General features: G+C 46.2%; 6 protein-coding genes; 2 read left to right on the plus strand and 4 right to left on the minus strand.

The window, feature by feature from the left end:
• Nucleotides 1-4,813: 4,813 nt before the first annotated feature.
• Nucleotides 4,814-5,722, minus strand: GSTUM_00008197001 (uncharacterized protein; the record flags this gene model as incomplete). The annotated part of the gene is made up of 1 exon (XM_002839896.1): nt 4,814-5,722. One exon carries the CDS (start codon nt 5,720-5,722, stop codon nt 4,814-4,816), a length of 909 nt encoding a protein of 302 aa, XP_002839942.1.
• Nucleotides 5,723-6,964: 1,242 nt separating this feature from the next.
• Nucleotides 6,965-8,568, plus strand: GSTUM_00008198001 (uncharacterized protein). XM_002839897.2 has 3 exons: nt 6,965-7,437; nt 7,510-8,330; nt 8,395-8,568. Exons 1-3 carry the CDS (start codon nt 7,078-7,080, stop codon nt 8,417-8,419), a joined length of 1,206 nt encoding a protein of 401 aa, XP_002839943.1. The 5' UTR covers nt 6,965-7,077; the 3' UTR covers nt 8,420-8,568.
• A 278-nt stretch (nt 8,569-8,846) lies between these two features.
• Nucleotides 8,847-10,734, minus strand: GSTUM_00008199001 (uncharacterized protein; the record flags this gene model as incomplete). XM_002839898.2 has 4 exons in its annotated part: nt 8,847-9,517; nt 9,580-9,943; nt 10,071-10,302; nt 10,568-10,734. The coding sequence occupies 4 exons, from the start codon at nt 10,732-10,734 to the stop codon at nt 9,378-9,380; spliced, it is 903 nt and encodes a 300-aa protein (XP_002839944.1). The 3' UTR covers nt 8,847-9,377.
• Nucleotides 10,735-10,945: 211 nt separating this feature from the next.
• On the minus strand, nt 10,946-11,318 carry GSTUM_00008200001 (uncharacterized protein; the record flags this gene model as incomplete). XM_002839899.2 has 1 exon in its annotated part: nt 10,946-11,318. The coding sequence occupies one exon, from the start codon at nt 11,316-11,318 to the stop codon at nt 11,100-11,102; it is 219 nt and encodes a 72-aa protein (XP_002839945.1). The 3' UTR covers nt 10,946-11,099.
• Nucleotides 11,319-11,548: 230 nt separating this feature from the next.
• On the plus strand, nt 11,549-12,272 carry GSTUM_00008201001 (uncharacterized protein; the record flags this gene model as incomplete). XM_002839900.2 has 2 exons in its annotated part: nt 11,549-11,899; nt 12,009-12,272. Exons 1-2 carry the CDS (start codon nt 11,597-11,599, stop codon nt 12,270-12,272), a joined length of 567 nt encoding a protein of 188 aa, XP_002839946.1. The 5' UTR covers nt 11,549-11,596.
• Nucleotides 12,273-12,294: 22 nt separating this feature from the next.
• GSTUM_00008202001 (uncharacterized protein) lies at nt 12,295-14,155 on the minus strand. XM_002839901.2 has 4 exons: nt 13,274-14,155; nt 12,839-13,191; nt 12,734-12,781; nt 12,295-12,661 (listed from the first exon to the last, which is right to left on the minus strand). Exons 1-4 carry the CDS (start codon nt 13,643-13,645, stop codon nt 12,589-12,591), a joined length of 846 nt encoding a protein of 281 aa, XP_002839947.1. The 5' UTR covers nt 13,646-14,155; the 3' UTR covers nt 12,295-12,588.
• Nucleotides 14,156-22,141: the final 7,986 nt, after the last annotated feature.

A 22,141-nucleotide genomic window follows, 5' to 3' on the forward strand; every position in this document is an offset into this window, starting at 1 on the left:
CAATTTTGAGCAGGTCGTCGTCGGTTTTTGAGTCGGGTATCGGTAGACACATATTCTAACATCTTCAACTTTCAAAGAAGGATGGGCACGGTGGCTGCAAGCATTGGTTTCACAAGCCTCGAGGCTGAGAGATGCCCCGCATCTCTACTTTCTTTCCCACATGTACGGTACTAGTTAATGGCTTCATCGGCCCATCTTTCCGGCACTGATGAGTTGACCTCTGCAGCATTCCTCAGCAAGAACGGAAAGATGTCTTTCTAGAACAACAATGTGGGCTCTTTTAACCACTTGAGCGTTCACCTCTCAGGGGAGAATCCGATCCTTGCATGGCTATCTCCGCTCGAACCTCGGATACAGCACGAGGTTATACAAGCAGATCGGGTCTCCAATGTAGGTGACCGGCTCCTACAAACGGAGGCATTTCGAACCTGGTCCGATGTTTCTCGCCAGGATCATCAACACGGCAATGCGACTCTATTTTACTATGGCCATCCCGGATCTGGAAAGACCTATATCACGTAAGAGAGACGACTTCTGAGAGGAAAAGCAAAGATTGGTATTACTGACAGGTCGCGATTTTAGTTCCTTAGTGATCGACAAGTTGGGCGAGCCGGCCAACGATCAAAACACTATTGTCGCCTCCTTCTACTTCGCCTCCCAGAAGAAGCAGTCTCCAAGAGACATGCTAGGTGCTCTGCTTAGACAGATAGTTTTTGGATTAGCAGAGATTCCAAGAGAGATAGCCAAGGCATATTTCGACAGTAAACGGGTCTCGGGTGGCCCCCGACCACTGCTTCCTGAAATTATCGAGATGTTCCAAACCGTCCCCACCTCACAGCACATATTCATCTGTGTCGACGCCCTGGATGAATGTGTGGCGAGAGATCGATATACAGTTCTCGAATCGTTACAAGAAATCCTAGAGAGATCGCCGAGTACCCGATTATTCCTGACTGGAAGATCGAATATCCGGAGTGATATTCAGTGTCGTTTTGCTGAAGCGGTGACCTTCATCGACATAGGGGCCAACAGAGGAGATAACGTCAGATATATCCTTGCTAAACTTGAGAAGGACGCCAATAAAGACGCGATGAATGACTGTCTAAGGGCAGAGGTCCTAGCTGAGATCCCAGCAATGTTTTCGGAAATGTACGTAAGAGTAGAGACATTGGGAACCAACCGTAGCAATTCACTGACGATATATGTCCAGACTCCTGGTGTCTCTGACGGTGGAGGCGATTTTAGAGGAACAGAAGATCTCAACCAGGCGAGATAGGCTACAGGAAATGACGAGTAGCTTGGGGGGCGTCCACGCTAGAATGCTGCGCCGGGTAAAGGAACAGGACAAGAGTAAGGAGGAGATTGGGATGGCCGCTCTCATGTGGGTTTCGCATTCGGAGCGGCCGCTGAGTGTGGACGAACTCTGCCACGCCCTCGCCGTCAAAATGGGATCAACGGACCTCAAACTCGACAACGCCCCTTCAATAAAGACACTGCTAGAGTGCTGCCAAGGACTTCTTATGGTGGATAAGGAGGCTGCTGTCCGCTTGGCCTTTTCAACTCTCCAAGAGTACCTTTCTACTTGCCCCGGCCTTTTCGATAAAGCTCACTCGAAAATCGCGGAAACCTGCTTGACCTATCTAAATTTCCAACGGTTCAAGGGTCTCTCGACCAGTGACCTCTCTGACCCCGAGCTGGAAACCTTCCTCGAATACTCTTCTAGATACTGGGGAACCCACGCAAAAAGAGAGCTCTCGGACTGCGCTAAATCGCTCGCGCTGGAGCTATTGGACGATTACAGTGACCACATATCCGCTAAATCTCTCTTGAGGCAGGTATTGGGCCCCAATCGCTTTAGTGATATCAGGAGCTTTTCCTCATTCACTGGATTGCACTGTGCATCCTTCTTTGGAATTGTTGACGTTGTGGTTCCGTTGATGGAGAGGAATGGTTGTGATGTTCACCAAGTAGATTGTGTGGGTAATACACCCCTCGAATGGGCTTTCCGGGGTGGTCATGAGGGAATAGTAAAGCTTCTGCAGGATGCCACCCCCGATACACCACGCAGGCCCAGCCATACACCACCACCCCACGCCACTAGCCTCAAGCGCGAAAGGGTGGATGAACAACTACTTCCAGAATCCGGCGCCCCAAAACGGCTACGGACGACCTAGATTCGAAGAGACATAAGCCCTCTTGCCGCTTCGGACATGGGCATCTGTTCCCGCAGCGATGCCCCTATGGGTATCCTCACTACTCTGGTCATCACCACTCTCTCCCTCCTTTATGACTTTTTCCACCTCTGAGAGCGACGAAGCTTTCCTGTGGACATCGGTGTCCCTCCCTCTAGGCCATTTCACAAGCCTGGCGTTGGAAATCTTCTTCTGCTATGATCGGTCGGGGGAGGTCCTATATTAATTTATTGAACCGCCGGGGGAAACAAAATAAGTAGGAGAACAATATTGGGTATGCAAGTAAACGTATGATATGTGTTAACTTCTACTAGCTAACAGGACAATAGGAGGGTTATATACCCGGATGGGCAACACCTCCGAGCACTTCCTCGGCACCCTTACTATTTTCGCTCCCACCAGAAACATCACACAACGAAGGAAAACATCAGTCATCCGATCATGCCCTCTGCCCTTCCGCATTCTCCCACACACTCCCGTAATCCCTCATGAGACTCTACTCTCCTGTACAAACACCCCCGTCACACTCCAACTCTCAAACAACTTCCATCATTCACCTGCTTTTATCCGGAATGTTTCACACTCTACGAGATTGTAGGAGGTGCTTGTTTGAAGTCCCTCTGGTATTTGTGAGTGCAGTCGAGTTAGTATTTATAAGCATTTATTCCTAGATTTCGCGGGGGAAGGAGTAGAGTGTTATTGTATTGGGATGGCCCTGTTTATAGCTTAGGCTCCTATCCTTTGTATTTAACATCGTTGTTTGTAGTTTTCGCTTCCCCTTCTCGCGCACTTTTTATGTCTCCTATCCCTTCCTTTCTTTTTTTTCCCCTCCCCTCAACGACCGGTGTAGACTCGCGTTAAAAAGTATGGACACTATAAGAGAGTGGCAGCACAAAAGTTAATTGCAATCAGATCCTCGAGCTCGGTATCCCTGTTCTAGTCTATCGTGGTGGAGGGTCGAAGTTTCGAGTATTTAATGCGCACACTTTTGCCCAGGGCCTGAAGTATGGGACGGAGACACAAGGGCTAGAGGTATGTTTATAGATCTACTGTACCGCAAAAACTCGAATAGAAGATAAATGTATTAGGGCGTTGCAGTTTCCTCTCCTGCTCGAGTAGTAAGGCGCCGCGAATATTCCTTTGTTTCGTTCTAACTAATGCCGCCGGGGTTTGCGATGTTTCCCTCTCCCGTAGCCAAGAGGGGGGGATTTCAACCTCCTAGCGAGTGCTTGACGTGCGGGTCAGGTCTAAGCTCCCCCTCTCCCCCCTCTGTAGCCTTTTTTTCGCTAGTAATGGGACTACTTACATTCCGCTCTTGATGCACGTCCACATGCACATGCACTCAACGCCCGAGCAGCCTACACCGAAAGCTCGTTAAATCCATTGCCTCCTGAATGTCCCCGGAGACGGAACGTCCCGGCGAGGAATAGAGTTCCCCTGACGCGGTACAGCTCGGGCAAGCTGAGCTTGTCACTTCTCATCAACCGGCATTCGTCGCTTTGCTACGAGTCCCAAGCGTATAGGACCTAAATGCAGGGAGAGGCAAAAGGATTGTTTCTATACATATCTGAGCGCCCATACTAAATTCAGACCCAAATGTTCGAGTTCATGCCGGGGGATCTATAACCTCCTTTGCTAAGCCTATTGCAGCTTGGAACAGTGATTCCCACTGTTGCAAAATCCGATAGCAGACTTAAGGCGCTTCCACGGCGAGACCCAAGCCATAGAAGGTGAATTCTAGACCACTGACAAGATTAGCCATTTCAAATTTCACCATTAGAGGCGGTTTAATTGAGCGTCCTGATTTCGCGCCACGGGGGTTGTCGAGAGTCCTAACAACCTGATCGAACGCATCCGAGCCGCTATCAATGCCTTATCTCCTAGGGCTACCGAATTCCAGTATTCTACCGAGTGATACGACATGACCACTGAGCCCCCTACTCCTTCCCACCCCTCCCGAAATAAGCCCCAAGAGATGAGAATACCAACGACGCCGCAAGCGCCGGAAAATCTACCTTTCTTTCTTTCTTTCCATTCCTTTCCTTTCCTTTTCGGATTCAGGATTGCAATTTATTTCCACAAACATAGCTTACTAGACTTATATATATCTATCCACTTTTGTTTTCTTTTTGTCTTTGTTTCGCTCAAGAGTGAGGGTGTGCGAAACCCCCCCGCGTTGCGGAAGATAGGGCGATTGCGCTTCGTGTCCATGGTGTAATGACTGGCGCCCGGCTGTCATATGCTCGTACTGTAGAAGGGAAAAAACGGGGGTGTCATATCATACCGATTCTTGGGTAGGAGGACTGGAGAAAATTTTAACTGTCATCATAATGGTATTGTCATGAGTGGGTTGATAATAGTCACGGGGTATTCGTGTTTGGGCCTGGGCGCTTCGGTGTGTGGGGGAAGGGTGGTTGAGTTTTTTCTTCTTGTTTTCCCCCGTCCGGGAAAAAGGGATATCTAGTAGCGAGCGAGTGAGGGGCTGTGAAGGGAGGATTGAAAGGAATTCTTGGCATCTTTTTTGAACTTCTGCAGCTTCGGTGAGGTGTATCTATGATACCCGACCAACCGAGCGAACAGCTAGCTATATGGCTAATGAACAAAAGAGTCCGGAGAAGGACCTACGTGAACATATCCTTATTAGGATCGACATCATCGCAATCAGTAGTGCTAACGACCTCCCTCCACCCTTCAAGCATGTCTTCCCCCCTCTTCAAAGCCGCCTCAACGAAAGCAACAGCGTCCCTGCCAACAACCCACCTCTCCGGTAGAACCCTCCCAGCACCCCTCCCCCTCCCGCTAAGCATCTCAACCACCAACTCAGCCCCTTTCTTCGGATCGCCAGGCTGCTTCAAGCTAATCCCTCTCAATCTCCCGCGAGCAGCGTGCATCAAATCCTCGTATTCAGGAATGGCCCTCTTAGCCTCGAACGCCCTCCCATCCTCCAAAATCGCCGTGCGAAAATAGCCCAACTCGACGCAGGTAACGGTGATGCCGAAACTCGCCACCTCCCGCCGAAGACTGAGACTGAAAGCGGCGAGCGCGTGCTTTCCGGCGCTGTAGGCGCCAAGGCAGGGACCCCCGCCCCAGCCAGCGATCGAGCCGACGTTGGCGATGACGCCGCTGCGCCGGGAGCGCATGTGCGGGAGGACGGCCTGAGCGATGGTGATGTGGCTGAAGACGTTTATCGTGAAGTGTTCCTGGAGTTCAGCTGCTGTGTAGGCTTCCACGGTTCCTATCGTGAAAACTCCCGCGTTGTTCACGAGATAGTCTATCGGGCCGTGGTCACTGATGCTGCTGGTTATGGTGGCCTGGATGGTGGCCGGGGGGGATGTCAAGTCGAGGGATAAGGGGATCGCCCCGAGCTCGGTGAGGTGTTTGAGGGCTGAGGGGTTACGAGCGGTACAGATAACTTTATCGCCCGACGCGAGGACCGTGAGAGCAAGGGCGGAGCCGAAACCGCTAGAGCACCCCGTAATGAACCAAGTCTTGGGAGTGGCGGAAGAAGCGGTGGTGGCAGAGGCAGACATTGGTTGACTGGTGGTTTAGGAGTCCCAAGAGGAGTGAAATGGAGGAAAGTGGAGAAGGCTGATTATTTATTCTGCAGAGCCGATCGAGCCGCAATAGAGGTATGATAAAAGTAGCAGTATGTAACGGTAAAAGAGTATCATATTCAGCCCGCAGGTCTCCCCCAAGAGGGGTGCGAGCCCCCTTATATACACTTCCCCACCCCCCATCCCTCTCCCCTCAACGCTCCTCAATCACGCAAAACCCTACATCCAAACCCGTTCCCAATCGAGCGAAAAGCTACACACCCAAACATTGACACCGGCCATATATCCCGCAACTTCATGTTATCATAATTAAATCTCCCAGGGAACCGGACAAGGGTCCCATGGCCAGGTGTACTATGATAATAATAATATTACTATTATAAATATTATCATAGCACACCAGCGTTCGTAAAGTTCTCATGCCCTTCCAAGTACTGTACTGTACTACAAACCCTTGTAAATGCTCTGCCAGACCCCCTTTCCGCCATTCATTATGATAATAATATTATTATGAAACGAATTATGATAAAAACCTACAGGGCCCCTAGAGGTGCATCACAAAGCGGTTATCTAGAGGGATCCGGTTGTTCTGCCGCCTCCACCCACACCATATGATACTACCCCTAATGCACGATCCGATCGTCTAATAGCTGCTATCATACCTCACTCGCACCCTAACCCAAAGGGAGAGGGAAGCGAAGTGGGAAACACCACTAAAGGATTTTCACGACACCCAACGCCAGCAGGCCACGATTGCCCTTCCTTCCTCGCTCGCCGGGAGCTGACCCGCACCGCCCTCAAAAAAACACTACGCCCCTAGAAAGTTGGGATGAAGGCGAGCAAGTGTGATAAAAGGGAAAGTGTTTGTGCAAAACACCCAAGTGTGCAGAACACCACAGCGAGCCAATTCCCACGGGGGAATACTCCCTGGTTTCCGTTCACGGGCTCGAGTGGGAATGCTGAACGGGTTAACCCGGAACGGGAGAATTGTGCTCGTATTGTATTGTTTTTCCTTTTTCTGTACATATCATACTCCCTTATGATAGGCCCAATTTACGGACGCAGCGCTTGGAACGACGAGAAATGTGGTGAGCAGAGCCGCCAAGACAAACTAGGCGAGTGAGGAACTATGATGCGGAAACGCATGACACGTTCGTTGCGCCACACCAAATAAATATCCCAGCAACGCTGAATTACCGAGGCTGCTAGAGGCAACAACTAACCAAACCACAACACGGGTTCCTGGAAAACGAACTCTGATCTCACCGATCCCCTGCTCACCACCACCATTCATCAACAACTACTACGGAATCACCACAATCGTTACTAAAATGCCGGCCGAAACCCCTAAGCCCCCTACTTCCGCTACCACCACCACAGCCGACATCCCGACGGACCTGAAGACCATACACGAATCCTCCCCAAACCCATCAAAGCAGCTGCCGCTTCCCGGGGCCCGGACACGCAAGGAGCTCCGCGAGCAAGCCGCTAAATTCCTCGAAACTAGCAGCGTCAAGAATGCGCCATGGGAGCAGAAGAAGGAGTTCTTGTTGGAGAAGGGGCTGACGGGGAATGAGATTGAGGCTCTAATGGAAGAGATGGAGAGGGTGCAGAAGGAGAAGATGAAGGAGGCGGTTGTCACGAAGGAGGAGGTTAGGGTGGTTTTGGAGAGGGGGAAGGGGAAGAAGAGGGTTTGTACCTCTTTCTTTTCCTTCGGAAGTAGCCTGTCGTGGCGATGTTAACGGTGATGATAATAACCCCAGGAACAACCTTCTACGGAGGTAACAAAGCCCAACGCTAACGATGAAACGAAACACCCCCCCGAAGACTCCGGCCGGGAGAATAAGGAGACCACTGCTACTACGGCCGCTGCCTCTCCCCCGCTAATAACCTACCCAGAATTCCTAACCCCTGCACCACCTCCACCCCCACAGCCCCTAGTTAGCACCTCCAACATCCTCAAATCCGCATACTTCGCCTCAGCCATAGGCAGCACAATCTACGGCGCGCACAAATTTATCTTCACACCCATGTACTCCGCACTCACAGACGCACGCCTAGACCTCTCCTCAGCGGCACTGAAGAACCTCACGGAGCTAAACACCCGACTACGCGAGCTCGTCCCCTCAACACGAGTCCAGCACCCCACCGCCAACAGTAACAAAAAACACTACTACCCCTCCTCCCCCCACTCTTCTTCCTCCTCCGATGACGAAGACGATAGCAGCAGTACCTCAGACCCTAGCGAACTATTCCACGTCGATGCCACGACACAAACAAGCCCATTACCGGACTACAACCTCAACACCTCCGATGAAGCCGAGGACCTAACCCCGGACGGGAAACTGGAACACCTATCAACGCAACTCCACGCCCTCGTCGAGAGCCACTCAGACGGCATGGACAACGAGCTCACATTCGCGCTCGAGGACCTAAGGAGCTACCTCGAGAGCCTCACCTACGACTGGAGCAGTTCCAGCATTTTTACCTCGCCCTACGATTACGGTGGGGCGAAGGGCAAGGATGACGCTGTGTCGAAGGTTAAGGCGGAAATTAGGAGTGTTAAGGGGGTTTTGTTGAATACGTTTGTCTTCCTATCCCGCATTTTGGGGGCTTCGTCTCTTAGTGCTGATTTTTGTTGTTTGCAGGAAGAATTTCCCGGCGTCGAGGTGATGGGTCGTGGTGTGCAGTAGTGGTATGAGCGCCAGGTTGTGTCGAATCTGGATGAGTGGATGGGATATCAATTTTGCCAAATTTACGCTAATAGTTATATCCTTGTTTTCGCGCCATAGTGTAATAGAGTTCTCTCCTTTCCTTTCCTTCTCATTCTTGCCCTGGTACACAACCCAGCAATTGAACGATGTAGTCTGTTCCATGGCAACTACGAATGCGACCGAGTGATCCCCAATGACCCCTCCCGCAGGCCCGGGTACTGTACAGCACAATGTACGAGTTGTGTAGCCCGACAGAGTTTTGGTAATAATATCGTAAATTAACGTATTACGCCCACAACCATAGCAATGCCCCTGATATAGAGAAGAAAAAGGCAATCCCATCCATCCAATCGATCCATCGCCTATCGTACAAAGCAGTCCGTGCACCCCAAACCTACCTGTTTTTTTTATTTAGAAAAAAATAGTTCAAGGATAATAGTAAAAATTTTAGTGTAGAAAAGGGATCCAGAATCAGAATCAAACTAATCACGATAAACCACGTCTGTTTGAAAAAAGAAAAGACAGAAAAATCGCAACTGGCTCCACCATCACCTGTTCCGCCAATTCTATCTCCCCTATACTTCACCCCAACCATTTCTGTGCCCGTGCATTCACTCAGAGGCCTCTAGAAAGATCGATATACCGCGGGGAAGCTAGAAGAAAAGAAAAATTGTGAGTTCGTCGCCTTCATCTTTTTTTTCTTCCCATCTTCTTTTATCCCAACTCCCCCGATCCCGCCGGGTTTCGTACAGGGGGAAGCAACCATAGCCAACTAACTGGAGACGGGAGTTCCTGTATGTTTGGTCTGTCTTTAGGGCAGGTGGAAAAAGGGCGGACAAGATATACTCTTCGTTTCTTTTTCGTGCGGGGATGGGGGAGGATCCGTAACAGAAAGTATCGAGTAAGACTGGGGACAACTAACCACTCTCGTAGTGCTCTGCGACGTATTGCTCAGGGTTCTTCCCCAGAAAGCGGATGAAGTCTTCGATGTGCTCACGGAGCTTAGAAACGGATTGGGGGTCCATATTGGTGTGAGCTAGAAGTTCGGGCATAGAAACTATAAATACCCCAATTAGTCAGCTTCCCTCTACAAACATGCAAAGAAAGGAGCGCAATTACCAAAGAGCCTCAATAGATGCTCCGCTCCATAGAGTTCACTAGGCTCCTTCCCAGGATGCTCTTTGCGAATCTCCATATACTGCTGTCTCTCGAATCTGTACAGCAAGATAGTCCCGAGACTCTTATCAAAGTAAAGCTTCAACCCGGCAAGGACCTCTTCAAAGATATCCATATCCGCCGACCCCTCGCGCTTCTTGGGCATGGATTCTCTATACTTTTGCAAGATCTGTGTAACGGACGGGTTACGGGGGAGAGGGACGAGCTGCTGATTCTTGGTAACGTTCTCCCAATCGTCGACAAGTAATGCCTTGAGGTTATCCGGAATGGTAATTTTGATGTCATGTCTCTTCATAAAGTCCTCTTCCTTCAGACCCGAGTGTTAGCAAGCATCCTCCTCATTATCGGCCAGAAAAAAATAAAACAAAAGGGGAAGGAAAGAAAAAAGAAAAAACCTCAAGGGTAGACCACACAGGGAATCACTACAGACAAACCTTCTCAATTTCAAGCTCCCTTCCACGCTTCTGTCCCCTGGGTGGGAGGGTACCGGAAGCTCCCGGGAGATCTTCAGACCCAGCTTTCGACATCTTCATGCCAGCCTTTGCGTTCGGGGTAGGATTGGTTCTCTTGGAAGAAGGCTTAGTATTATCGTTTAGCTCTTTCTGAAGGCGCAAGTTCTCCTCGTTCATCTTCCTCAAACGGTCCGCGGGAACAAATTCGTCCCAACTGTTTATTTCGGCAATCGTTAGTGTTAATTGACTTTGAGGGAGGGCTAGTGGACCACAGCACGCACACACATAACAAGGTGGGGGAAACGTGAAACAGAAGGGAAAGATAGGGTATAGGACGCAGAGGGAATGTGTAAGAAGGCCACGCCCCAAGAACGCATTGCGCAAAGCACCGCGCAAACCCTAAATATGGTGAGAAGGGGGAGGGAGAGAAAAGGGTACAGAATCCGTCAAGACCAGAAAGGGAAAGGGAGACGACGAACGTGTTTTTCCACCCCTTGTAATGCACCTTGTACTCTGGCAATTCCTTCTTATCTTCAGATTTCTTGACCTCCAAAACCTTTGCTTCATAAAGCATTGGCCCGTGAAAGCACAGTACCCTCTCCTGGACTTCGTAAGTAAGCACCTTTTGAGAGGCAGCCGGGGGCATAGTGGGTGGGCTGATAAGTGGGTCGACTTAAGAGGGGGGGAACTTCAAACTTATATATAAAGAGGTAGATAAGGTAGGAAGGGGGGGAAAGAGAGCTTGGAAAGAAAAAGAAAGAAAAATGGAAAAAAAAAAAAAGGAAATGAAAGGAAATGAAAAAATGAAAGGAGGGAGAAAAGAAGAAAAAAAAAGAAAAAAGCCGTAGAAGGAAAGAAGATGTTGGGGGTACTCGGGAAGGGGGGGGGGTTAAAGGAAAAGTAAGAGGCGGGGAAGGTGGAGTAGGGAGGGGAGGAGGCGGACGGAAAGATATGGGTAAGTGGAAGATATCGGTAATGTAGGAAAGCAGGAGGTAATTGTAGGCAAGTCAGTTAAGTGAGGTAGACAGATAGGTATAGTGTCCAGTTAGTGTTATGTGCAGGGTGGGTGTGGGTGGGGTGTGAGATAGAAGGATATTTGCTAGGATCGGGGGGGTGAAAAAAAGTGGTTTCGAGAAATCCTAAAAAGCGAAAGCGAGGGAAAGGCCAGAACACGGAGGACGCGTTTAAGTGAAAGCAAAGCCGCAATAAATCACGAGAAAATGTACTCATGGAGATATTTACCCGGCCATCATGGTTAATCACTCGTTGGCCTTGATTGGTTGGATAGTATGATACGAAGGTGGGAAGGTGGGAAGGGCGTCCTCGTTGTTATGCCGCGGGTCGCTTGTTCAAAGCTCTGGGACCGAAAAAGAAAAAAAAGCTTGTGCTCCAGTACCGGTACTGTACTAGGACGCATTTATTATATTTGACCGGTCTTCAGGAAATCACGAAACGGGGCGAGAGAAAAGAAAACCCTCCTCTCTCCCACCGAATCGATCAACCAACCCATGTCGTCCACAACAAAAGACCTCGAAACTCAAATCCTCTCCTCTTTCCTCCTGTCTAGGGCTTCGCTCCAGGACATAATCTCCCTTCGACAGTTCACCGAGTTGTTCCCCAAAGACCAGCGTTCGAATCCCCAGGTCAAGCTTCTCTATAGAGAACTCCAGCTTCTCCGGAACAAAACGTGTGAGCGCGTTAAGAAGAACATTAAGCATGAGGCTGCGCTGGGAGTCAAGCAGCGTAGCGAGCTGGAGAAGGAACGGAGGGCGTTGAAACGCGTGGACGATGAGACTATGACTGCTATTGAGGTGGGCTTTTCGCTTCGTTCTTTTTTTTTTTTTTTTTTTTTGGAGCCGGGCCCTTTGTTTTTTTTTGGTCACTGCGAAAGAGACCTTTTCTCTAACCACAACGCTATAGTTATTCGGTGCTGCACCAATGGAACCGAAACTCCCGTTGAAGGAATTGCTGAGCCAGATGAATTCTGCCGTGGAGGATTTGGATGCTGAGTTTAATACTCTTGATGGTGAGTGTGATAAGATGCTCGAGGAGCTCAGGTCCACTATTGGGGATCTCAGTGACCTTCGCTACGGGAAGTTTGCAGCCTCCGACACAGATACGAGGATTGTTCACGATTTAGAGAGCTTGTATGATACTTGCGAAAGAGTCTTGAATTCTCCGTAGTAACTTGTCGGAAAAACAATTAGGCGAGAAAAAAAAAAAATTGAAATTGAAGAGATCAAAGATCAAGAATAAAAAAGAAAAAAGAAAAAAGAAAAAGAAAAAGAAAAGTACATACTTTTCCACCAAGTGAATACCCCTGTGCCCCGTAATACAAAAAAAGGATACCACGTAACACTGCTTTTCCGTCACGAGCGTACATTAAATAGCAATAGCAATAGCATCTCTCTCTGAAATCCATCATACATCTAGAATGAAAACAACTCTTCTTCGTCCAATCCTCTACCTCCCGAATAAACAATTGTAGAGAAAAAAGGGTCTATGAAGTTGCTTGAGGGATTGGCTGTGTGCCAGCACGAGTCGGCTCAGTGGTACGCCTTGAGACCCTTGTCCTGTTTCAACAGTTAGCAAGTGAAAACAAACGGTGAAAATAAAATAAAAATACGCAGAAAGGGAAATCGTACATAATGGTCCTTCCGACTACGCTAATAAGAAGCATGGGGACCCATTGTCTAAACATGAGGGTTAGTATCTTGATTACCGGATAAATCACCCAAGCTCAAGCTTACGGCATAGATTCGTAGTATGTCAAGGCTATACCAGCGTAGGGCCTGACATCCTTAAAAGTACCATTGACGGGGTTGAAAACTCCAGTCCACGCATCAACCTTCTTCCACTCCTCGTTGTAGTGGAACTGCGTGTAATGGTTGACCTGATCCTTAACCCCGATAGTGGTTATGTTCCATGGAAGCTCGCGAATCTCAACAGACCTGTCCGGGTATGCAACGAGGTGATAGAACTGTGGGATTTTGATCTGCGATGTAATGTAAAAATCCCTACAGAGGTCTTTAGAAGCCTCGGTCGCGCAATCCACCTTTCCAAAGTTCACATCCAGATCCTTTGCAAACGTGTAGACAGTATCCTTGGGACAAAGAGAGAAATCGCCACGGTTAGCATCGCGAAAGTATCAAGAGAGGAGGCAGATAGGAAAAATGAATACTCACATTAAAAACGCCATCCCAATACGTAACGTTCTTAGTCCCATTCACAACTGAAGACGTGAAGTAATAATACCACTCGGTCGGGGTGGCGGTTGTGGCCACAGCCTCAGCAGCAGCGGCACTTTCTTTCTGCTCCTGCTCCGTTATTGCACTGCTCGGCTGCACGAGACTCAACCAGTTCTCCGAAGTGACGCTCCTTACTCGGCGCGCGATGAGTACCTCACGATCTTCCACGTGGTCCTCCGGTTCCATATTTTTCAGAGGGACTTGCTTCTCCCCCCCGGTGTTCAGTATCTTGTTGAGGTAGTCTGTCCATTGGGCCGATACACATGTTGATGCACCTGCTAGTAATAAGAGAGGTGTTGAGAGCTTCATTTTAATCTAGGGGATGAGAGCAAGGTGAAGAAGCTGGGGTAAAGTAGGGTAAGATACAGTAAGTTGTGGCAACAGTGGTTTGACGGGAAACACGGTCGAGGTTATGAGAGGAAGATGAAGGAAGGCAGCAAGAGGGCAGGGAGGGATGAAGGAAGGTTGTTGCTAAGAAAGGAAGTGAGAGGCAAGGTCGGGCAATAAATGAGGGGAGGGGAGGGGAAGAAACGCGATGAACGGAGCGATGTGAATAAGTAATTATGGTATGCGAGTGCCCAGGCAACAGGTGGTGTTATGGGATAGCGTTAGCAATAGGGGGCTTTTGTTCATTTGTCCAGTCCTCGAGAGGTTTCTCGTTGATCAGGCACCTGTCTTGTGAGGCTCTAATCTACGAAACGAAGGCCGCTATTGGGGCGATAACCACTCTGCTTGAGTGAGTGAGATTATCATAGCTCATGGCCGCAAGCTTACCAGATTGCAGGCACTATACAGTGCAGTGTGTGTATGCCGTACCAGTATCGTAATTTGGGAGTTAACTTAAGCTGCCTGCTCACGTAACCTTAACTTATGCGGTACTTCCGATGTTCTACTAGCACTACAGATGTTTACCCGTACTACAATAGCGTTTGGTCGTGTGTGGGATGAAGTCTCAGAATGAGCACCGGTATTCTTGAGTAGAGTGGACTCCGTACTCTGGTACCGGTATTTGCACATTCTACCCCTCCATCCTTCACCTGCACACTAGCGCAATACCACACAGAGAGGAATCGCGCTCAGCCTAAGCGCAAATCCAAAGACTTTCTTCACTTTAGAATCATACCAACTATCTAATCGCAACTCCAAATGATCCATCTCATAAACATGCCTTTATGAGCAACCAAGAGACACGAGAAATAAGAGCGAAAGGAGGACCCGATGCTCTGATACAAAAGAAGGGAGGAAAGGAAAATCAAAACCCCATACGAGGCATCACATTATAAAAATCTCGAAGACAGTTTAGCAAGACTTTCCGCGGGAAATCTTTCAGGAGTGGTTGAGGCCTCCGACGATTTTGCTTTCTCAAGTCCCTCTCTATACTTTCTGGCTTGCTTGCTCCGCTCTTTCATTTTCTTCCGTAGATCTCGGGCATACTTCTCATTCGCCATCATGTCTCCCGCATCACTGGGCTCTGGTTCGTCTTGGAATAATTTCTCATCAGACGGCTTCCAAATTCGTCCCCTCAAACTGTTTAGCGCAGCGCTCCTCTCCTTCCGGGCCTTCATCTTTTTCTCAGAATACTGCTTGAGGGCCTCGTCATTTTTCTTGTGCCACTTCTCCCTATTTTCCTGCTTGAGCTTTTGAACTTCCGCCTTCATGCCCTTCGTCTGCACACGTCCAATGTCTATCCACCGTTCCCAGATGCTTTCCCGTCGCCTTTGCCACCTCTGATCCCGTTCTCGCGCTTCCTTCGGAGAGGGCGTCCAGTTCGATTTCAGGATTCTCCGGATAACCTCGGGCGATATTCTGAAAATTTCCGCTAGTTTTTCCGTCGTGAGCTCGGGGACGCTGCTGTGAAGCTCTTTCACCCAATCACGCGCCTTTGGGGAGAGCTTCTTGCGCGGGGCCCACCCCGTGCCAAACTTCTTTTGAAGCGCAGCCTTCTGGACCTTCCAATCCTCGAGCTCGGATCTCGGCGTAGTGGCGACGTAATGTTGGAGCTTCTGTCTAGCGCCCCACTTGTCGGTGTTTGATTCCTTCTTGACTTCCTCGATAGGTGGGAGCTCCCAGTTTTTTTTCCTGCGCTTCGGTTCCCGCACAGAATCTTCCCTCACTTGGGTGTATAGGATGGATTGCTGCCTCTGCTTTACCTCTTCCTTTTTTCCAGCGGATTTTCTAGTTTTGGCTCTTTCCCGAGAAAATGCTTTCCTATCGAAGGGGTCCCTCTCGTCACGAATGAATTCTTGAATGGAGGGTACGATGGCCTTTGTTGGCTTTGGTAGTGATTGCTTGACAACGGGCACCGGGATCTGGCAGTGCCCGATGAAAACGGTCTCCTGAACCTTCGCTTCACCCCTATCCTGCCTCTCTTTAACCTCCAAGGCCTCATCTTTGCCCTCTTTAGCCTCCGGGAACCGGTCTCCTCCGGGCTCTAATCGGTGTTCCATCGGGTGCCCTAGAGCTACTTTCAATGCTCCCCACCTCCCCATCTCTTTCCTTTCCAATTTCTTCAACTTCTTCCTGGTCTCTTTTGACTGCCTCATCTCTCCTACCCTCTTCTTGGCCTCCTTCTTCATGGTCGGGAGTTTCCGATCACCCCTACCCTTAACTTCATGCGAGCCCTCTCCAACCCCCTCACCATTACCACTCTCCACTACTCTCGCCGCTCTCCTCTGCAACACCGCCGACCTCGCATCCTCCAGCAAGTCCGCACCCCAGCCCACAACCGGCAACCCCGTCTCTACCATAGAGCTATGCAGAGAACTCCTCTGCGCCCACGAAGCCTCAATCTTCCTGCGAATAAACTCAATCGTGCGCTTTGACTCGGCCTCCCGCGCCTGTGACTCGGGTTCGAGTTCGGGCAGTTTTAATATCTCAACCTCGGGCTCGTAGCCATGCGAGGCTTGTAGAGGGGTGGAAAGGGGCACAGGAGGCGGTGGGGGCAGGAGTCCAGATAATCTGCCATCATCACTAGCCAATACGAGCTCGTTCATTGTTGTGATGGGCGGGCCAAACGGGATGTAGTCATCGTCGCTGGGCAGGGGTAGTGCGGACCCGCTGGCAAGCGTGGATTGTAACCTCTGACTTATGTGGAATGGCACTCGGGTGCATGGACTGAATCTCTGCTGCTGTTGCCGGAAGTAATAGTGCTGAAGTCGTGGCCGTAGGCATGGTATGGGTGCCGCTATCGAGCCCTGCAGGAAAATTCGCAGCACACGGGATGTGCAATTGTAACAAGGCATCAGATAAAGAGCCCCCCAAAAGGAAGGAAAATCGGAAGGAAGGAGGGGAAAGGAATGGACTGGAATTTTTAGTTGGGTTGGGGTAACGAGAAGTGGGGGAGGAAATGTTTGGACGGAGACTTTTTTTTTCTTTCCCAAGCCACTTTACTTCCCACTACTTTTCCAGATACCAGTATGGGAAGAGATGGGGTTGGCTTTTCCGGCGTATTTGTGGGCATGGCAAAAGCGCCGCAGGACCTACAACAACCATTTTACCCGATGATTTTGGGGTGAGGTTAGGTTTGATGTTGTGGAGACGCTCACAACAGAAACATTCCAGTATGCTGCCGATTCTGGTACGCTGGTGGTATCATAGTAGGGACTGTCTTTGTTTTAAGTTCAAAGGTAGATTATTGATGGTGGGCAGGAGTAATCAGAGGCTCGATGGCAGTGGTATACTCGCGCCAAGGTTGTGGCTAGCAGCCACAACCCCTGGTTACTCGCTGTCTGGCAACCTTGGGCACTCCTCCAAAGTGCCTGACGTTCAATATGACTACAATTCAACATGACTTTGTGGCTTATGATGGGTTTAAAGCAATAGAATATAACTAACTACATCAGCAAAAAAAACAACAACTCTATTTCAGATGTATCAACTGTACATTGTGACATAAATGTTCGGTTGCCCATATCTTGTACAGTCGTGTCTAATAAGTCATCGTACGGTTGCTGGCAACCATACCACCCCACAATTCAAAGTAATTGACAACACAAATTTATAGATAATAATACCATAATAAAGCAGGTGGTTGAATATTCTGAAATTTCCCTATTACCCAATTTTTGGAAATCTTTGTAAAGTAGGAAGGTTAGGAGAAAATCACAAAGAGTTAATATGAAATAACTATATCAGATTTAGACATTAATTATAACAATTTTTTTGTTTTTAATTGATCATGCAAATCATATTTAATATACTATTTAAAATGCTTAAAGAGATAGTAAAGCATATGCTGAAGTCTGCATTCCAGTAGTTCTATTTGCCGATTTTCTATATTAATACTTCTGGGAGAGAGAGTTTGGTACAAAATTTGTACTATTAAAATATTTTATTCCTAACTATAACAGCACCTGAGTTCAAATCTGATTTTAAAAGTAAGATACTACTATAGTTACAATATTTTAGAAACCTACATATAAAAAATAAACAAGTTTTCTACTTCAAATTATAGTAAAATCATAAGTAATTAATCAATCTCATGATATTTAACTTAGTATTTGTTAGAAGAATTATAAAAATGTTTTACTCTCATAGCATGTTTTAATGTATCTTTATCTCCTATTCTATATATTATATTATTTTTAGGATTTTTCTTTAACCTTGAACTTCTTGTTTACTTAGTTGTATTTTAGATACAAAATTCCTGCTGAACTTATTAGATTATCATGGTTCAAGAGAACTAGAAGCTATATATTTGTATGTCTGATCCGATTCACTACAAGACATTATACCTATAGATTCAATTCTAATTATACATTGATATGGTTTGTACTCAGTAATATATATTATATTTTTGTTTACTTACTGTATACAGTATAGTATGTTATACTACAGTATAATATCCTTTACAATTAGTTTATAATTAAATAAATACTTCTATATGTCATCTAACATATATTCAATATATAGGCACTAGTAATTAAAACTAATATTGCTAGAACTAAAAGATTATTTAATATTTTTAGTCTACTATTAGTCTAAAAACCTATATATATATTACCAGTTCTAATTAAAGATATACAAGTTAATTTTTAGTTTAAGAACTCCATAGACTTATTCATTAGAAGCTATAGGTTAATTTTGAACCAAGCAATTATTGTCTTTTATTAATTTATGGGGTGGGAAACTCAAAATCAAGGAGGGTGTCTGGCTGTAGTGTGGTTGCTATGGACCGTACGAGGACTTTTCAGATACGACTGTACATTTAGGGTATCCTGATTATCAGGTTACCTCCTGTATGCTTAGAGTTACTCCTAAGTGAGAATGTGGTAATTTTCACCTTCTGATTTGGTCTGGTCAACCTTAATTCTTATTAATATTCTGATGTAAGACAGAAGACAGTTTTAAGCATAACACGAAGTTACATAGTGTGTATGCTTTTTTTTTATTTTTTATTTCTTATATCATGTATTCATTATTAAGATACAAGAACATGCATATAGCATGAGCTATGGCATAAACAAAATCATAAAACATGTATCCCTCCTCTATCTTGAGTGAAAACCAAGAGCTCCAAGCCCTTCTGGTATGGAGTCAACTACATATCTGTTAGGTGGAGATAATCTGATAGACTTCAGAATTGTCTAGGCCAATCGAAATTTGTTTCTATAGATGATGATTGTGTAGGAAGGCTCGGATTCACTCCTTTCGCTTATGACTACTAGGAGTGAAGTAAATTCAGTAAAGTAAAATAGAATCGTAAAAACAATATTATATTATTAAAGTCTCTTCTCCATTGCTTGATAATGTCTACAGCTTGGGAGGTACTTCGATATTTATATTCCGCATCTGAGTATTCGCAGACTACATCTATTTATCCTGCTACTATGTACCTTTCTGATTATAACTTGTAATGTTGGGTATTCTTGAAAGGTGCGAACACCTGGAGACCCTGAAAATCACCACACCCTCTTTGCTAATTATGATATAGCTAACTCTGAACTATACTATTCTCAATAGTAGTTATCTGATCTTTAGAGTCTTTAGACTTGTGGCCTAGTTCTCAAGTAGAACTGAGTCGGCTCCAATTGTCTTCATTATTGATGAAATGATCAGTTTCCTCTGTGGGTTGTATCTGCGAAGGTAGTCGTAATCACAACTCTTTTTTGGTCACGTGACTTTAAACCTCTATAACTCCTTACCCAACTGATAAATGTCTTCCAGAAGGCTTCCTACTAATTTGCAGAAAGCTATTCTACTGGAATCACAATTATTCCCTCGGTGGGCAACCCTTGGTTGCTCTGGGTAACAGGATTTCAATCAATGATGTAGTATGGGAAGTTGTCGTTGTAACTACAATGTATTCTAAAACCTAGTTGCAACACTTTGTGAAGTCTAATAACTTCTATAATAGTGTTTCTCGGAGTTCTAGACTCTTCTAGACATTGTAGAGTAGGTGTGAATATATTGGTCTCTTGCTGAGATCCTTTACCATTCAATATCATCTCTTTATGAGGAAACGTCTTGTTACCTATGGCCCATGCCAAAGGTATTACATCTTTGAAGCCTAGTAATGTCCTGAGTAGCTGACAGATTTACTCTGTTCCACTTCTCAGACCTAGCCGAAAGTCCCCTCTCATATATCCTGTAAACAGGATCCTGTTGGATGGATGGCGGTAACGTATATGGTGTTATTCTGATACCTTTAATTCTGTAGTATTATAGTCACAGGATGCAACTGAGATTGATATGTATGATGATGTGTGGGCCCCATAAGGGGGCCAAAGGGGGGTGTTGGAGACTAGAGATTCCAATTCTGGGTGTGGTTACCCTACTTAGGGTGACTCCTGGGTATCGGATCTTGGTATTCCTAACACTAGGCTTCCTTTTGTCTTTCCATGCTTTAACATTTTGATGATTTTCCTTGGTTAGTTAAGAATGTTGTTGTTTTGTTATTTGCTACAGTGGTCACCATTTGTGATACTCTGACAGATATTGATTAGAGGATTAAAGTCAATGATTTTATCTACTTATTTGTTTGAGATTGAGATTTTGTTTACACTATAGCTCATACTGCATGTGAGTGCTTGTATCTTAATAATGAACACATAATATGAAATTACAATTACAAAAAGGGTCCTGATCACTTCCCTTCATTTGCAAGTACCCAATCTCTATAGGTTTGTCCAGCCTTCTCTATGATCAGTTTAAAAACTATCCATAGCAGACCAAATTGCCTCATGTTGTCTTAACACCCCCCTCAGGCTGAATTGCTTTAGCCACTGCATTTCTAATATACCCAGTGTAAGTAAAAGCTCTTCAGATTGTAGGCCTGATAGTGGCAAACTATAATGCCAGTAGGAAGTCTAACCAATTAGTGAACTTACCCGCCCATGTGTATTTCATTACTATTCACTTAAAACTGCTCATTTACCATCTATCCAGGTCTACTCAATTCTATTATATTCCAAAAGTGATCCACATAGCTTCTGCAGTAAACTCTCTTGTAAGTTTGTCCCAATAAGCAATGCTTATAGACAACCGTAACAATTATCTATCACCTGTATTCAGATGTGCATACAATTTAAGTTCTTAATAACTCTCCAATGATAATAACAGAATGGTGACATGGATTGTCAGTTACCTTAATAGAAGTTAGATGGTAAGCCATGAAGAATACCTTTACATAAATGCAAGCCTGAGTCATTCCTCCGTCTATATCTCAAGGGGGTATTTCTCTGTCAATCCAACCACCTTTGATAGACCTCAGACCACTTCCAGTGGACTTTATTCACTGCTCTAGTGGTTTCAATCTAATATATATGATGTGATATGAGGACCATATGCTTGGACTACTCTAATACTTATTATAAATATTATATGGATAGCTTCTAATCGATTGGATTGCCAGAGCCTATATGGTATTACAGGAGTGTCTCTACTTATAGACTTTAACTAGAAGTATAACAACTCCCTAGGATGTAGCACATGACTCAGAACTTGTAAGAGGACTATAGAGTGGTGCTTGCTACCACGCTTCTAAGTTATAGCTTATTTGGAGCTGAACTACTTATAAGAATGTAATCCATACAACTTGAGATTTGATTAACCTATCTAGTTTGGTAAGACAAACAATCTAGTAATCTCCTCAGAGGTTCTACATAATGTAATAATCCCTCCTCAGATGGTTAGTTCTTGGTGATGGGGAATGATACTTCTCTTCTCCTTCTTCGTCTTTTTTCATCTTATGATACTACCAGGCCTCTGCCTACATTACCAATAGTACAAGACCTCTGTCTTCTATCAGGAACACCTATCATAAGCTTTCTCTAACTCTTCTCCATGAAGAGCTTTCCTCTGCGTAATGATAAATATTGCAATAAAGATAAAGATCGTAAGGGTGTTTTATATTTGTTAAATTAATAAGTAGGAAAAGTACTTAGAACAAAGTGTGAAGAACCTATCCTCCTCGGCCGCATTGGCCACCTTATATAGTGTTCTTCCTGCCCATAATCATATGACCCAAAGTGGTCACATGTGCAAAACCAAATCATAACAAACTGGTCTTATGACCAAAGTGGTCATATGCTCAAAACCCATGACCTCATAGCAAGGTCATATGCGAAAACTCATAAACCAATCATAACGCAATAAACAAGTCATATGACTCGACTGAGTCATATAGGTGAAACCTATGACCTCATAATGAGGTCATGTGCACAAGATAAATCATATGTGCAAGGCATACCGGCAAGGCACACTCGCAAGGCATACTCGCCAGGCACACGTCTCATGACTCATAATTGAGTTATGTGCGAAACATAATAAATTATAATGTAATAAGTCATATGACTCAAATGAGTC

Source organism: Tuber melanosporum (assembly GCF_000151645.1).
Source record: "Tuber melanosporum whole genome shotgun sequence assembly, scaffold_43, strain Mel28".
Classification (NCBI taxonomy): Eukaryota; Fungi; Ascomycota; class Pezizomycetes; order Pezizales; family Tuberaceae; genus Tuber; species Tuber melanosporum.

What these genes read in the sequence shown, in the direction of transcription:
- GSTUM_00008202001 (XM_002839901.2), bottom strand. Translation starts at nt 13,645, where the DNA reads ATGAAGCTCTCAACACCTCTCTTATTACTAGCAGGTGCATCAACATGT. An exon ending in ATTGGGATGGCGTTTTTAAT is followed by an intron (nt 13,192 to 13,273) that starts GTGAGTATTCAT and finishes CTTTGTCCCAAG; the next exon opens with GATACTGTCTACACGTTTGC. An exon ending in ACATACTACGAATCTATGCC is followed by an intron (nt 12,782 to 12,838) that starts GTAAGCTTGAGC and finishes CCTCATGTTTAG; the next exon opens with ACAATGGGTCCCCATGCTTC.
- GSTUM_00008198001 (XM_002839897.2), top strand. Translation starts at nt 7,078, where the DNA reads ATGCCGGCCGAAACCCCTAAGCCCCCTACTTCCGCTACCACCACCACA. An exon ending in GGGGGAAGGGGAAGAAGAGG is followed by an intron (nt 7,438 to 7,509) that starts GTTTGTACCTCT and finishes TAATAACCCCAG; the next exon opens with GAACAACCTTCTACGGAGGT. An exon ending in AAGGGGGTTTTGTTGAATAC is followed by an intron (nt 8,331 to 8,394) that starts GTTTGTCTTCCT and finishes TGTTGTTTGCAG; the next exon opens with GAAGAATTTCCCGGCGTCGA.